We start from the raw sequence: 17,778 nt of genomic DNA, 5'->3' as shown, positions 1-17,778 counted from the left end.
AAGGCACCATCAGCGACATCATACCATTTGTTTTCTTCCTGGAGCGTGCCCTGCGAAGAGTGCTGGATCAGGCAGCTGATGAGCGTGAAGAGGAAGAGTTGTGGACACCATCCCCACCAGAAACAGCCTTATCAGCATTGCTTGCTGGATCTGCGGCAACGCTGGAAGAGGATTGTGAGGAAGAGGAGTCAGAGGAGGAATGTGGCATTGAAGAGGAGGAGGAAGACCAACCACAGCAGGCATTCCAGGGTGCTCCTTGTCACCTAACTGGTTCCCATGGTGTTGTACATGGCTGGGGGGAAGAAGATTATACCTTCCCTGACACCACTGAGGACGAGGAACGGGACATGAGTAGCTTGGCATCCGTCCTTGTGCAAATGGGGTCTTTCATGCTGTCGTGCCTGTTGAGGGACCCTCGTATAAAAAGGATGAAGGAGAACGGCCTGTACTGGGTGTCCACGCTACTAGACCCCCGGTATAAACATAAAGTGCCTGACATGTTACCGCATTACAGCAAAGCGGAAAGGATTCAGCAGGTCCAAAATAAATTAAGAAGTATGCTGTACACAGCGTATAAGGGTCATGTCACAGCACAACAGGGATCTAACAGGGGAAGAGGGGAAAGTAATCCTCCTTCTCCTCCCACGAACACGCCGGCAAGGACAGGATGCTGTACAGACATGCTGTTGATGGAGGACATGCAGAGCTTTTTAAGTCCTACGCATCGCCACAGCCCTTTGGGGTCCACCATCAGAGAACGACTTGACCGACAGGTAGCAGACTACCTGGCCTTAACCGCAGATATCGACACTCTGAGGAGCGGAGCGATGAACCCCTTGACTACTGGGTGTGCCGGCTTGACCAGTGGCCTGAGCTATCCCAATTTGCGTTCGAACTTCTGGCCTGTCCCGCTTCAAGTGTCCTGTCAGAAAGGACCTTCAGTGCAGCAGGAGGTATTGTCACTGAGAAGAGGAGTCGCCTTGGTCAAAAAAGTCTGGATTACCTCACCTTTCTTAAGATAAATGAGGGATGGATCCCGAAGGGACTGACACTGGGCGATACATTTGACTGAACAAGGCCTGATCAGATGAGCTGCCTTCGGCTAAAAATGGTCCACACGCTGCTGTATTTGAACTCTGAATGCCGGATGACTTGCGTGACTTATCCGCCACCAACTTGGGTTGGTGTTTTAGGGCACTTTCTGCCTGGCGAAACAAACAGAAATTTTTCTGGCCACTGCTACAGCGGTTGCGACAATACCAGATTTTCCAGCCAGGTGTACATGCCTAATTTTTTGGGACTCTGCTGCTGTACTTGTTATGGTGCTGCAATTTTTCTAGCCGCTGCTACAGCTGCGGCTGACACAATACCCAATTTTTCATCCATGTGTACATGCCTAATTTTTCTGGCCTCTGCTGCTGCACTTGTTATGGTGCTGCAATTTTTCTGGCCGCTGCTACAGAAGCGGCTGCAACAATACCAAATTTTTCAGGCATGTGTACATGCCTAATTTTTCTGGTACTCTCTGCTGACATCTCTGTCCATTCTAGCAACCGTGGATATTAGATGTATTCTAAGGGTAGCATGGTGGCTCAGAGGTTAGCACTGTATGTCAGAACCGCTGTAAAATTAGCCACCCCTGTGCAAATCACCAATTTAGGCTTCAAATGTACATAGTGCGCTCTCACTCCTGAGCCTTGTTGTGCGCCAACATCTGGGGTATTTCCGTACTCAGGAGAAATTGCGTTACAAATTTTGGGGGTCTTTTTTTCCTTTTACCTCTTGTGAAAATAAAAAGTATGGGGCAACACCAGCATGTTAGTGTAAAAAAATATTTTTTTACACTAAAAGGCTGGTGTAGACCCCAACTTTTCCTTTTCATAAGGGGTAAAAGGAGAAAAAGCCCCCCCAAAATGTGTAGTGTAATTTCTCCTGAGTACGGAGATACCCCATATGTGGCTCTAAACTGTTTCCTTGAAATATGACAGGGCTCCGAAGTGAGAGAGCGCCATGCGCATTTGAGGACTAAATTAGGGATTGCATAGGGGTGGACATAGGGGTATTCTACGCCAGTGATTCCCAAACAGGGTGCCTCCAACTGTTGCTAAACTCCCAGCATGCCTGGACAGTCAGTGGCTGTCCAGAAATGCTGGGAGTTGTTGTTTTGCAACAGCTGGAGGCTCCGTTTTGGAAAAACTGCCGTACAATATGTTTTCAATTTTTATTGGGGGTGGGGGCAGTGTAAGGGGGTGTATTAGTAGTGTAGTAGTGTTTTACCCTTTATTTTGTGTTAGTGTAGTGTAGTGTTTTTAGGGTACATTCACACTGGCGGAGGTTTACAGTGAGTTCCCTGCTAGGAGTTTGCGCTGCGGCGAAAAATTTGCCGCAGCTCATACTTGAAGCAGAAAACTTACGGTAAGCCTGCCCGTGTGAATGTACCCTGTACATTCACATGGGGGGACAAACCTCCAGCTGTTTCAAAACTACAACTCCCAGCATGTACTGACAGACCATGCAGGCTGGGAGTTGTACTTTTGCAACAGCTGGAGGCACACTGGTTGGAAAACCTTCAGTTAGGTTCTGTTATCGAACTCAATATTTTCCAACCAGTGTGCCTCCAGCTGTTGCAAAACTACAACTCCCAGCATGTACTGATCACCGAAGGGCATGCTGGGAGATGTAGTTATGCAACAGCTGGAGGGATCGCAACTACAACTCCCAGCATGCTGAGACAGCTGTTTGCTGTCTGTGCATACTGGGATTTGCAGTTTTGCAACATCTGGAGAGCTACAGTATAGAGACCACTGCAAACTGTGGCCCTCCAGATGCTGCAAATCTACAAATCCCAGCATGCCCTGAAAGCAAACAGTTGTGTGGGCATGCTAGGAGTTGTAGTTTTGCAAGATCTGGAGGGCTATAGTTCAGAGACTACCATATAGTGGTCTCAAACTGTAGCCCGCCAGCTGTTGCAAAACTACAACTCCCAGCATGCCCAAACAGCTGTCTGGGCATGCTGGGAGTTGTAGTTTTGCAACATCTGGAGTGCTACAGTATAGAGACCACTATATAGTGGTCTCAGACTGCAGCCCTCCAGATGTTGCTAGGCAAGTTACCGGCTTCCGTCGGATCCAGGGAGCCTGCTGAACGACATCGCCGCCCACCGATCTCTGACGCCGATCGTCACCCGCACCCTCCGCAGATCGGTAAGTGGACTCCGGTGCCGGTCCTCCTTCATTTCCCTGTTCTGCCCCGCCTATTGTGGGAGGGCAGGACGAGGAAAACGAAAGTTAATCCCCCCGCCCCCACCAATAGCAGGGATAGGAGGGGTGGCACCACAGCCACCTCACTCCTATCTCTTCAGGGGGGTTGTGGGTGTCTTAGACACCCGCGATCCCCCTTATATTCCAGGTCACCGAGTCACCATAGACTCGTAATGACCAGGAATCGCGCAAATCGCAAGTATGAATTCACTTGCGATTTGCGCCGATCGCCGACATGGGGGCGTCTGATGACCCCCCTGGGCATTTGCGCGGGGTGACTGCTGATCGATATCAGCAGTCACCCCGGTCCGTTCCCCGGCCGGCGTGCGGCGGGGACCGAAATTCCCACGGACGTATGAGTACGTGCCTGGTCCTTAAGACCCAGGGTGCAAGGATGTACTCATACGTGCTTGGTCCTTAAGGGGTTAAGGATAGGTTTCTACACATGTTTTCTTCTGTCGTTTGTAAGTTGAGGGATCACTGTACTTGAATACATTCCTACAGTTGGGCAAAAAAGTATTTAGTCAGCCACCAATTGTGCATGTCTCCCACTTAAAAAATGAGAGAGGTCTGTAATTTTCATCAGGTATACCTCAACTATGAGAGACATGATGAGAAAAAAATCCCCAAAATCACATTGTCTGATTTTTAAAGAATTTATTTGCAAATTATGGTGGGAAATAAGTATTTGGTCATCTACAAACAAGCAAGATTTCTGGCTCTCACAGATCTGTAACTTCTTTTTTAAGAGTCTCCTCTGTCCTTCACTAATAAGCTGTATTAACCCCTTGTCGCAAATGGATGTACATTCACTTCCATTTGCGGCTCCCGAGGTATGACGCGCGCTCAGCAGGTGAGCGACATCATACCCGGTGGCTAATGCCAGACACTGCCGATAAGGATGATGTCCAGCATTAACTCTTTAGACGTGGCGATCAAACTTGATCGCTGCATCTAAAACGAAAATAACCATTGCCGGTTAGCTCAGTGGTTCTGTTCGGGACCACCGCGGCAGCTTGCAGGATGCGAGGAGGATCGCTACTTGCCTCCTCACTGTTCGATCGCCGATAGTAATAGCATAGCATTGATTAGTATGAGAGATTAATATAATGCATGTTACAGCCCCCTATATAATTTGGGTATCCTTTGGATGGTATGGGCCTAGAGAATAAATATAAGGTACAATTTTTAGCAAAAACTGCTCTGCATAGAAACGGAAGCCACAAAAAAATTACAAAATGGCTTTTTTTTTTCAGTTCTGCCTCACAAATAATTTTTTCTGCTTTCGCTGTAGATTTTGTGGTGAAATTATTAATGGTATTACAAGGTAAAATTGTTTGCACAAAGAACAAGCCCTCATATGGATTTTTAGGTGGAAAATTTAAAGTATTTTGTTTTTTTTTCCTCCTCACCTTCTAAAAAACAGTCACACTCCAAACTCTACTATGGCCAAGACCAAAGAGCTGTCGAAGGACACCAGAAACAACATTGTAGACCTGCACCAGGCTGGGAAGACTGAATCTGCAAAAGGCCAACAGCTTGGTGGGAAGAAATCAACTGTGGAAGTAAAATCTCACTCCGTGGTGTCAAAATGATCACAAGAACGGTAAGCAAAAATCCCAGAACCACACGGGGGGACCTAGTGAATGACCTGCAGAGAGCTGGTACCAAAGTAACTGCCCCAAAACATCACTGCTCTAGAGGAAATCTGCATGGAGGAATGGGCCAAAATACCAGCAGCAGTGTGTGAAAACCTTGTGAAGACTTACAGAAAATGTTTGAACTCAGTCATTGCTAACAAAGTATTGAGATGCACTTTTGTTATCAACCAAATACTTATTTTCTATCATAATTTGCAAATAAATTCCTTAATTTTTTTTCTCACTATGTCTCAAATAGTTGAGGTATACCTATGATGAAAATTGCAGGCCTCTCTCATCTTTTTACGTGGGTGAACTTGCACTATTGGTGGCTGAGTAAATACTTTTTTGCCCCCCTGTAGTTGACCTTAGCAGTGTTTTACATGGCTTATCTAGCCCCCTTCTGGAGGCATAGCTGGCCTTTGGGGTGTGCGAGCTGTGCGTCTGCACAGGGCGCCATAGCAACAGGGGTGCTGGGCGGCCGACACAGCTCACAGTGTAACAGGGCGGTGTGAGTTGGAATTTTGCACCCCAATGAAAACTTGCTTCCGCTCTTCCCCCAGCCCTCCGGAGATTTCCGAAACTAGAGCTGGGGGAGGGCAGAGCAAGGGGAGAGAGGAGTTACACGCCCCCTCCCTCATTTCCCCTCCCTGAGCTCGGGAGGACGCAGGTTTTCCACGGGAAGAGAGCACACGCCCCCTCCTTCATCTCCCCGAGCTCGGGAGAATGCAGGTCTTTACGGGGAGAAAAAAGCCAGAGCAGGATGAGAGAGGAGGAGCAGGGCTCCCACATCTCCCCTACCCTCGGAGGATGCAGGTCTGCACGGGGAGAAAGAAGCCAGAGCAGTGCACCTCATCTCCCCTGCCTGAGCTCTGTCTGTGTTTACTGAACAGGATGACAAAGTACATGGGCTGGGGATTCATACACTGCAGGGACTGGGGAATAAATATCTGACTGGGGATGATTTATGTGAGAAGGGGGGGGGCATATGCTGGGATTTGCAGTCCCTGTTGTGTGTGTGTGTGTGTGTGTGTGTATGCTAGTGTTTCCCAACCAGGGAATGCTGGGAGTTGTAGTCCCTGTTAAGCGTGTGTATGCTAGTGTTTCCCAACCAGGGAATGCTGGGAGTTGTAGTCCCTGTTATGTGTGTGTGTATGCTAGTTGTTCCCAACCAGGGAATGCTGGGAGTTGTAGTCCCTGTTATGTGTTTATGCTAGGGGTTCCCAATCAGGGAATGCTGGGAGTTGTAGTCCCTGTTATGTGTGTGTGTGTGTATATGCTAGTGGTTCCCAATCAGGGATTTCTGGGAGTTGTAGTCCCTGTTATGTGTGTGTGTGTGTGTGTGTGTGTGTGTATGCTAGTGTTTCCCAACCAGGGAATGCTAGGAGTTGTAGTTAAATTATCTGTAATAAAAAAAAAAACATTTGTTAAAAAGATTTTTTTCCTCTTTGTGTATGTTTATGGGGGTAATAGTGTGGGGGGCACCACAAGCTTAGCTTGCACAGGGCGGCTGAACACCTAAGGCCGGCCCTGTCTGGAGGAAAGTTCAGAGCAAGCTGTTGGTTTGAGGCTAGCAGTGGTTGCAGCCTATAGAAACAAAGAAAGCACTCCGGGGTGTATTATCCTCTTGACAACCCATAAACGCTAAGCGCAATGTGCACTTACTGGGTAATGTTGTACAACCCAAGTACAACTTTGGATAGGGCATGTACATACCATGTACACATACACCACCCATGATTCCAAAAAAGGTATTTTTTCTTCACCATTTTGGGATCCCGATCCTGTTGCAACTACCAAAAGGGAGAATTTTTGGAACTCTTGAAAAAAGCAAATGCATCTTTCACACTTGCCAGCCAGAAAATTTGTTGCAACCCCCAAAAAAGGAGTTTTTTTGATAATTTTTCTAACTATTCATTGTTTACAAAAGCTATTTCTCCACCACCAACTATGCAAACAGACTCTACGCAAGAACATGGAGTGACATCACCAGGCATGGCTACAATTATGACTAGTCCAGCCCTGCCAGCTGTCTGATGACTACAGCTAACACCAGTTCACCACTGCCTGCTGTCCGATGGCTATTGCTACCACTAGTCCACCAATTCCTTATGTCCACTAACTACAGCTACCACTAGTCCACCAATGCCTGCTGTCCTCTGACTACAGCTCCTACTAGTCCCCCAATGCCTGATGTCCAATGGCTACAGTTACCACTACTCCGCCACTACCTTCTGACACTGGCAGGTGTATAATGCACTTGAAAGAAAGAGATAAGTACTGGTTAGCCACATTCTTAGACTTTTTGAATAATGCCAGAATGGGGAAATTATTTTCATCAACATAAAAAAATAATAATAATACTTGCTGCTTTTTTGGTGATATCACACCCCAGAGGTATCCTGCACACCTCTCTCTGCACAATGAGCTCTGCTCAGGTTATAAAGCATGCCTAGAAATTAATAAGTCTGTTTCCTATGTCCATGTTGCAAAAATTTCACTTGCCCTAAAATTTGCAAGTTTTTGGGTGTTTAAAAAAAAAAAAAAAATAGGGGTTTAGCAGCCTATCATATTTACTATAATTCACACCAGGAAAATGTCATAAATTAAAACTGAAACCTATTCCAGCCAGGGTCTCTTAACAAAATTTTTACATCTTGGACTATTACAAATTTCCTAAAGACCAGCATGAAAAATGACGGGATTTAATAAATTCCCCCATTGTCTAGCACATGAGCTCTACAAAGAAAGGTGTTTAAGGTGTATTCCTAATAGACAATGATTTTATTCTTCAGATCTCTTTAATTCCTATAGACAATAATATTTCAACAAAATTAAACAAAAACCCATAACACTGGCTGTGTTCACACAACGTAAAATGTTTCCAAAAAAATGTGGTGCATTTTCACTGATTGCAGCAACATTTCTTGGGATAATAAATAAAATATACGCCACATTTGACACTGTTTTAACCCAGCCTGTAGGCTCAAACCTACCTTTTTAGAACCATCACTAGATAAAGCTTGAGAACTGCATCCGGCATAACATGCTGAAAAATACTGCACTCCATCAGCTCCACACACTGGGTCATAAAATGAGCGAGCACATGAACAGTTGCTGTTACATGGGGCTGACAAATCTCCAATTTCTCCAGTCCTAATGATACACAGGGGAAAAATGAACGATGGATATACATTTCTTAATATAAATGTAATTGACTGAGATAGGCATATAAAACCCTACTGTTGGGTGATGTACCATCTTTAAAGGGCATTTGTTACCATATATTGAGTAATCATCAATGTTAAAAGAGACACAGAAAAATTGTTACGGCCAAGTCCATAAAAGAATCTTCAAACTATTTAAAACAAACACCAACATGATCTAAAAAGTCTTAATCCTATTAGCCAAATATTATTAAAACAAGATTTAATTGATATTATCCACCCCCTCCTCCCCCATCTCTACACAATATTCTGACATCTACACATTTCACCTTCTGGAACTTTTAGGATATCGTAATCTAAATCCAATGGCCTTAATATTGAGTTGCCTCTCCACCTTTAAAGTTGTAGAAGCTTCCAATCTTCTAGGAAGGCTTCCTACAAGATTTTAGAGATATGCTTGTGGGGATTTAGCCCATTGGTCCTGAAGAGCATTTGTGACACTGATGTTGAATTACAGAGTCTGAGACTCGCCTCCTCCATTTTGTTTAATTCCAAAGGTATTGGTAGGGGTTGAGGTCAGGTCTATGTCCGGGCCAGTCAAGTTTTTGCACACAGTTATGCTGCTACAGAAAAGGGTCTTCTTAAAACTGTTACCACAAAGTTGGAAGCATACAATTGTCCAAAATTGTCCAACGCCTAAACTACTACTGAATATTATTTTCCCTTCTACACTAAACTTTACAAGTGGCAAAATGCAGTCAGAACCGAGACACATCAGACTGCCAGATAGAGACCTGTGATTTGACCCTCCACAGATCACATTTCTGCTGGTTGACAGTCAAGTGGCGGCATGCTTTACACCTCTCCATCTGACGCATGGCATTTTGTTTGTTGATGTAAGACTTGCATAAAGCTGCTTGGCCATGGAAGCCCATGACATAAAGTTCCCAGCCGGGCATAGGGTTTTTGCTGATTTTAATGCCAGACCAAAGAATGTTACAGTGTGTGCTTGACCAATCCGTTAAAAGAACGTAGCATAAAAGGCATGCTACACAGATGACATGGAGCACCTTTGGAAATATGTACCGCACCGCATCAATCAGCTGATTATGTGGGTGCTGGTTAAGGGTCAGGGCCCTTCTGATCTTCAACCTAAAGGTAGGCAATATTCATTCGGGAAAACCTCCTTAAAGGGGTACTCCACTGGAAAACGTTTTTTTATTTTTTTTTTTTTTTACATCAACTGGTGCCAGAAAGTTTTATATAGATTTGTAAATTACTTCTATTAAAAAATCTTAATCCTTCCAGTACTTATCAGCTGGTGTTATGATCCACAGGAAATTATTTTCTTTTTTAATTTCCTTTCTTCCTGACCACAGTGCTCTCTGCTGACACCTCTGTCCATTTTAGGAACTATCTAGGTTGCCATTTTGTAACTTTTGGGGGCTTCCGTTTCTACGCAGTGCATATTTCGGTAAAATGACACCTTATTATTATTCTGTAGGTCCATACGGTTAAAATGATATCCTACTTATATAGGTTTGATTTTTTCGTACTACTGAAAAAAATCATAACTACATGCAGAAAAATTTATACGTTTAAAAATGTCATCTTCTGACCCCTATAACTTTTTTATTTTTCCACGTAAAGGGCAGAATGAGGGCTCATTTTTTGCGCCATGATCTAAAATTTTGTTATGTTTTTTTTGTTTTGATCGTACTTTTTGATCACTTTTTATTCATTTTTTAATGGTATAAAAAGTGACCAAAATACGCTTTTTTGGACTTTGGAATTTTTTTACGTGTACGCCATTGACTGTGCGGTTTAATTAACAATATATTTTTATAGTTCGGACATTTACGCACGCAGCGATACCACATATGTTTATTTTAATTTTTATTTACACTGTTTTATTTTTTTTTATGGGAAAAGGGGGGTGATTCAAACTTTTATTAGGGAAGGGGTTAAATGACCTTTATTAACACTTTTTTTTAAACTTTTTTTTTTCAGTGTTATAGGTCCCATAGGGACCTATAACACTGCACACACTGATCTCTTAAACAGATCACTGGCATGTATTAACACGCCTGTGATCAGTGTTATCGGCGCTTGACTGCTCCTGCCTGGATCTCAGGCACGGAGCAGTCATTCGTCGATCGGACACCGAGGAGGCAGGTAAGGGCCCTCTCGGTGTCCTGTAAGCTGTTCGGGACGCCGCGATTTCACCGAGGCGGTCCCGAACAGCCCGACTGACTAGCCGGGATAGTTTCACTTTAGAAGCGGCGGTCAGCTATGACCGCCGCCGCTTCCAAAGGGTTAATACTGCACATTGCCGTGATCGGCGATGTGTGGTATTAGCCGCGGGTCCCGGCCGTTGATGAGCGCCGGGACCGACGCGATGTGATGCGGGGTCGCAGTGCGACCACGCTTCATATCGCGGGAGCCGGCGCAGGACGGAAATATACGTCGTGCGTCGTTAAGGGGTTAATGGAAGGTCACATGATAGGCCAGTCAGCTATCAGTTTATAAAGAAAAAGCAAAAGAGACTAAAACATGCAGCAAAACATTATTTTTCAAATGCACTAAATATTTTGTTTTTATTTTATTTTTTTGCTTTAGCTTTGCTTATGTATGACACATTTACCATACTATCACAGGGGGTTGATAAATTTGGCTTACATAAGCAAAAAACAATAAATCACTTTTGAATACCATTTTTTAGCACACATAAGTAAAAAACAATAAAAACAAAACAATTTGAAAAAAAAATTATTTATGTGTTTATTACATTTTTTTACCACTTTTTTTACCCTCACTTTCTTATTTATTTTTTTTACTTCTCAGTTCAGATCCGTGTATCCTGTGGATTGCGTTAGATTTGGAGGACTATGGTGACCAGTGTTTTTTGTTTTTGTTTAATGTTAATAAAATGCTTAACGAAAGCTTTTGGGGGAGTGTTTTTTTTTGGGAATAAAATGTTTTTTAACAGGTGTTTTTTTTTTATTTACTTTACAGGCTTTGTAGTGGAAGCCGTCTTATAGAGGGAGTCCATTACTAAGCTGGGCTTAGTGTTAGCCACAAAAACAGCTAGCGCTAACCCCCAATTATTACCCCAATACCCACTGCCACTGGGGTGCCAGGAAGAGCCGGTACCAACAGGCACGGAACGTCAAAAATGGCGCTCATAAGCGGTAACAGTCTGGCGTTATTTAGGCTGGGGAGGGCCAGGAACAATGATCCTCGCCCACCCTGGTAACGTCAGGCTGTTGCTGCTTGGTTGGTATTTGGCTGAGAATATGCTTTTTTCTTTTGCATAAATAATGAAATATAAAAAAAATGCATAGGGTTCCCCCTATTCTTATTTTCAGCCAGATACCAACCAAGCAGCAACAGCCTAATGGTACCAGGGTGAGCGAGGACCATTGCTACTGGCCCTCCCATGCCTAAATAACACCAGCCATATTTGACGCTCCGGGCCTGTCTGTATCGGCACCCCTGTGGCGGTGGGTACTGGGGTAATAATTTGGGGTTAGCGCTAGCTTTTTTTGTGGTTAACACTAAGCCCGGCTTAGTAATGGATTTTGTCTATAAGACAGCATCCACTACTAAGCCTGTCAAGTAAATAAAAAAAAAAAAAAACAACAAGTTTAAAAAAATTATTCCAAAAAATCACCCCCCAAAAGCCCTCATTAACCATTTTATTAACATTAAACAGAAAGAAAAAAAAAACGCTGATCATCAACGCAGTCCACTGATTCCGAAGTAGTCCACAGTTACATGGATCTGAAATGAGAAAAAAAAGAAAAGAAAAATAGGTTAATACATTTATTGTCACCCGCCCATCTCCCGTGCTGCATGACCACAATTCCCAGCATGCCCTTACAGTAAGGACATGCTGGGAGTTGTAGTCATGTGGTGTGGGAGATGTGCGGGTGAGTGACCAGCTACCCCGCTTGGTCCTGTGATTGAGTGGGACCGAGCAGCCAATCATGGGACTCGGCGGGGAATTTGATCTTACAGTAGGGACTAAAACTCTGCGGCTCCGTTATATGTTAAAAGGAGCCCGGGGTGGCAGTGTTATGTCAGGCAAGGGCTCTCTTTGCTACGCCACCGTGGAGTTTACTGTCATTTCAAATTTCTCACCGGGTCCCCTGCCGCACTATTACAACTCCCAGCATGCCCTTACTGTAAGGGCATGCTGGGAGTTGTAGTCATGCACCTACCCCCCCCCTGCTGAATGACTGCAACTCCCTGTATACCCATGCTGGGCGTTGTAATAGTGCAGCAGGGGGCAGGCCACGGGACCCGGAGAGAAATTTTAAATGACAGTAAACTCCACAGCGCCGTAGCAAAGGGAGCCCTGGCTGACATAACACTGCAGCTGCCCGGGCAGGGAGATGTGCGGAAGCCATCCCTGCAATCCCTCAGCATGAACCGCAGTGCTTAGGGATTGCAGGGACGTCTTCTGCACATCTCCCAGCCTGTCTGCAGGAGTCCCAGGCGGCGGCAGAGTGATGCCACCCCAGACTCCTTTTGACATATAACGGAGCCGCAGAGTTTTAGTCCCTATGTAAGATCAAATTCCCCATAGGGACTGCTCGGTCCCGCCCAATCATGGGACCCAGCCGGAAATGTGAAATTACATTTGGGACTCCAAAAACTCCATGGCACCGAGGTATGTTAAAGGAGCCCGGGCTGGCATCACTGTGCAGCTGCCCGGGCTCCTTCTGATTCTATCCCTGCTACCCTCACATAATGACGGGGGGCACTGATTTACATCCCCTCCTTGTCTCCTACCCGCCCATGCTGCACATCTCCCGCCCAGTACCTGCTACAAGACTACAACTCCCAGCATGCCCACACTGTAAGGGCATGCTGGGAGTTGTAGTCTTGCAACAGGTAGGAGACAGATGGGAGATGTGCGGCGCGGGCAGGTGGGAGACAGGGTGGGGAAGTAAATCAGTGTGATCAGTGATCAGGTAGTCAGAAAAGCAGAAACATAAGCAAGTTTCAAGCTGGTGTAGATTCCTGGAGCTTTTTAATCAGATACCCCTAGATCTGCGACAGTCTCAGTTGATAAATCAGGGTGCATTGGAAAGTGAAAATTGAAAAAACGTCTACGTGAGCAAGATGTCAAGATAAGCAGTGGGATGTAAACAAAAAAGAAAGTCGCAAATAAGCTGAGATGTACCAAAGTTGAGCCAAATATACGGGAAAATAAGCTCTACAAACTTTGATAAATCTGGGCCATTCAGATAAAAAAATTTGCCATAAACAGATAAAAACAATGCCAGTAAGCTTCCAGACAGTACATTAAACACAGGAAGACAACTCACCCATTATAGGCCACAGAAACACCAGCAAATGGGTCATTTCCACATTTAGCAAATATAAACACTGTTGCCAGAACAAGCGATATAAATGAAGATGCAATGGAAAACTGAATCATTTTTTTACAGCCAAACTTGAATTTTGACATAATAATGCCACCTATTATTTGTCCAAGGGCCGCTGCTGGAATCAGTATAGCACCTGCAATGTACATAGAAACAACAGGTGTTATATTAGGCAAGGTTGCAGAATTCTTATCGCACTAAATTTACTAAAAAATTTATTTAAAAAAACAATAATAAGACTATCATATCACATAATATAAAATGATGTCATACCTTTATCACTTTATCAGATGGGAAAGCCACATTAAGTAAGCCAAGTAAGCCAAAGTAAGTTCTAATATTTCAGAGTTCCCAGATTTTTAGGCTTAAATGTCTTATAAATAAACATAAAGCCTGATTATTATGTTTAGCATATTAATCTTTAATATAAATGATGGCAGGATTTATTGCAGTGCATTTTATTGTTTATTTTTATTTATAATTTGCAAAGAAAAAAACAGCTGTAAATATTGAGATGAAGCTTCCCATTTGCCTCTCTTCATTTCAGAAAAAAGAAGAGAATAGAGAAGGTTGTTGGTTTAGGGGCATGCACACGTACTGGTATTTAGGTCATAAAACAGCTCATAATGGGAAAATGCTTCAGGCTTACTCTTTAACTGGTGCTGATCCTGATTATTACCCTTTTATGGCTCTTAATTCCCTTGTTAATGTTGCTTACACTGCATGCAATTTACTGAGGAGGAGGGACATTCTCTTGCTTGCCGTCACATCTCATGTGGAAACTTCCTTCCTCACTTCTCATAGCTGACACTTGGCTGCTCTGTGCACTGAGGCTCTGTGACATGCCTTTGACTCACAGAGCAGGCTGATTGACAAGTCAGGAGCAAGTTGCAAGTTGCAACCATAGAAAGCAGAATGCAAGGTGCAGGTTGGTTTAGGTGTACAAGGTGTCAGGCAATGCAGGGCTGACTTAAGAAACAGTCTCTGTCTTTACTCAGATAAGTGCAGCAACAGGTTCACAAGCCTGCAACACTGAGGATCCAAACTCATTGAACTGAAAAACAGTAAACAACTTGTCAGGCTAGAGCAAGTGAACACCCTGAAGTTTCATGAGACATGTAGGGATCCCTAAGCTTCTTCTGCTCAGCTGTTAGGGAATGCGTTATTCACAGTCCCAAAGGTAATCTCCTTTAAAGGAGTACTCCGATGCACCACCCAAAACATGCCACAATGTAGCCCATGCAATTACCTTTTAAACGACCCCTCATTCATGAAAAATGGCCCAGCCGTTCTTCTTTTATTACCGCCCGAAGTTTCCGCTACTTATGGGTTCTCTTCCTTGCCCGCCATGTAAAAAAAACACTTCTCCCAGCATGACCGCTCCTGTCTTCCGGCCAGCTCCTGTGAATAAACGTACCTAGTACGCAAGATTTTTGCAATGGTGGGCCGTGCGCATGTGCGGTACGTAAGCGCAGATTGGAGGTCAGCGCTGCGATAGGTGTATGCTGAGCTGAGCCTATGGCAGCTCAGCTTAGCGCATAAATGAATAAATTAAGTTAGGGGGAGTAGCTGACTCCGGGCTGGGAGGCTGGCACAGCCCGCAGTGACTCATGGGATCGATGAGTCACCGGGCGCAGGATCGAGAAAAAAACGCGGTCGAGCGACATCAAGGCACCAGCTGCCGGCCTGATGGAAAACCGGGAAGAAGACGATATAGACAAGGTGAGTACATTACAATGTAATATAACTTTTATTCATGCTTCCTTTCACAGGTAAAAGTTTTGCATCGGAGTACTCCTTTAAGGGGCACAGGCTGCTCAACGGTTGGCTCTCCTGTCACTTGTAGTCACCCAAATTTTCCACAGTTCCCAACTATAGAGGTCCAGGAATGTATTGAGGCACTTGTGTGGTCCTATTGACCACTGGAATGCAGGAAGAGTTAAAGGTAGGAACCCCTTGGATAAGACTGGTCACTCCTGGGCACTCCAGTGTTTGCCCATGAGACTCCATACTGAGCTGAACTAAACTTGACCTCTACTCTGTCCTTTACTCTGTACATACCTCTTCATTTGTCAATTTTTTTTTAAATTAGGTTTTTCAAATTTATCAAGGCCTGGCTGAAGGTAGCAGCAACAAAGGTGATGGCGGACTATAGGTATCATAGGTCCAGCGTACAGCAGGAGGTTTAAAGATGTAGGTTTTTCAAACTTGTCAAGGCATGGCTAGAAGTAGTAGCAGCAAGGGTGATGGCAGACTAGAGGTGTTGTAGTTCCCAGCATACAGCAGGAGTTTAAAAAATGTTGATTGTTTAAATTTTGCACTGCAGGCACTGTGCTGCACAACGACAACTAGTAATACTTGTAGACAAGCCTTGTGATGCCTCTCCATGTGCTTACATAGAGGCCTAATTCCTGAAGTCAGACACTGGCTATGCCTTACTATCTTTCTGCAGATACAACACTTTGCTCAGTTTCCTACATCTGGTAAGAAAGTAAAGAATTTCCACATGGCAGAATACTGTAAAGTGCTAGGTATACCTGTGACTGTGCCCCTGTTCTAGAAGATTTTTTTCTCAAGCCTGCAGATGCAGCAGCAGTGTTCCTGAGCTGTTCATACCAAACAGACCTGCTGAGATCCTCAAACTCCTCTTCATCATTCCCTCCACTCATCTAAGTAACAACATCTGATGTCTGGCCTCTTTAAACCCCCTCAGCATATCCACCATGATGTCTTACAGTATCCCCACCATGCCTACCCCCCATCGGCCCCAGTAGTGCTATGCTTGCCAATGTATCTCCCCTCCACCACCTCAGCAACAAGCTCAAAAGGCTGACCATGACATAACTCCTACTTGTGGCTAGTGCTATCCTTCTGCATTGCAGTAGGGGGAGAGCAAAGACAGAACAGGCAGTCTAGGGCAGACAATTCTACCGCGCCATGTAACTGTAAACAATGAGAAATCCTCTGACAGCTGGCTCACCGTTATATTGTCAGACTCCTATCCCTGCTCCTAAGAAGACCTGGAATGAGTAAACCAGTCCACAAGGGCCGTACTATCCTGTAAAACCAGACAACCCTTGGCAGACAATGGGAACTTTGGACGGCTACCCCATCCAACAATTCCTTTATCAGACATATACTGCTCAAAAAAATAAATGGAACACTAAGATAACACATCCTTGATCTGAATGAATGAACTAATCATATGAAATACTTTCGTCTTTACATAGTTGAATGTGCTAACAACAAAATCACACAAAAATGATCAATGGAAATCAAATTTATCAACCAATGGAGGTCTGGATATGGAGTCACACTCAAAATGAAAGTGGAAAACCACATTACAGACTGATCCAACTTTGATATAATGTCCATAAAATGGGTCAAAATGAGGCTCAGTAGCATGTGTGTGGCCTCCACGTGCCCGTATGACCTCCCTCCAATGCCTGGGCATTCTCCTGATGAGGTGGCAGATGGTCTCCTGAGGGATGTCCTCTCAGACCTGGACTAAAGCATCCACCAACTCCTGGACAGTCCGTGGGCATTGGTGGATGGAGCGAGACATGATGTCCCAGATGTGCTCAATCGGATTCAGGTCTGAGGAACGGGCAGGCCAGACCATAGTCTCATTGCCTTCCTCTTGCAGGAACTGCTGACACACTCAAGCCACATGAGGTCTAGCATTGTCTTCATTAGGAGGAACCCAGGGCCAACCGCACCAGCATATGGTCTCACAAGGGATCTGAGGAAATCATCTCGGTACCTAATGGCAGTCAGGCTGCCTCTGGCAAGCACATGGAGGGCTGTGCGGCCCCCCCAAAGAAATGCCACCCCACACCATTACTGACCCACCGCCAAATCGGTCATGCTGGAGGATGTTGCAGTCAGCAGAATGTTCTCCACAGCGACTCCAGACTCTGTTACATCTGTCACATGTGCTCAGTGTGAACCTAGTTTAATCTTTGAAGAGCACCGGGCGTCAGTGGCGAATTTGCTAATCTTGGTGTTCTCTGGCAAATGCCAAACGTCCTGCACGGTGTTGAGCTGATAGCACAACACCCACCTGTGGGCGTCGGGCACTCATACCACCCTCATGGAATCTGTTTCTGACCATTGCAATGGACGCGTGCACATTTGTGGCCTGCTGGAGGTCATTTTGCAGCGCTCTTGCAGTGCTCCTCCTTGCACAAGGGCGGAGGTGGCAGTCCTGCTGCTGGGTTGTTGCCCTCCAACAGCCTCCTCCACATTTCATGATGTACTGGCCTGTCTCCTGGTAGCACCTCCATGCTCTGGACACTACGCTGACAGACACAGC

At 44.9% G+C, this 17,778-nt stretch overlaps 1 protein-coding gene across 1 annotated transcript in view; it reads right to left on the bottom strand.

Annotated features, from left to right (window-relative positions):
* Positions 1-17,778, bottom strand: part of LOC130273288 (solute carrier organic anion transporter family member 4C1-like) — a 71,598-nt gene that overhangs the window by 14,183 nt on the left and 39,637 nt on the right. Inside the window, exons 8-9 of the mRNA XM_056519854.1 lie at positions 13,404-13,599; positions 7,897-8,056 (exon numbers count right to left, since the gene is read on the bottom strand). Of these exons, the coding sequence (XP_056375829.1) occupies positions 7,897-8,056; positions 13,404-13,599 (356 nt within the window). The remainder of the gene's footprint in view (positions 1-7,896; positions 8,057-13,403; positions 13,600-17,778) is intronic.

Source organism: Hyla sarda, chromosome 1 (genome assembly GCF_029499605.1).
Source record: "Hyla sarda isolate aHylSar1 chromosome 1, aHylSar1.hap1, whole genome shotgun sequence".
Lineage (NCBI taxonomy): Eukaryota > Metazoa > Chordata > Amphibia > Anura > Hylidae > Hyla > Hyla sarda.
The sequence above is the reverse complement of the archived record's forward strand: the minus strand, read 5'-3'. Positions and strand labels throughout refer to the sequence as shown.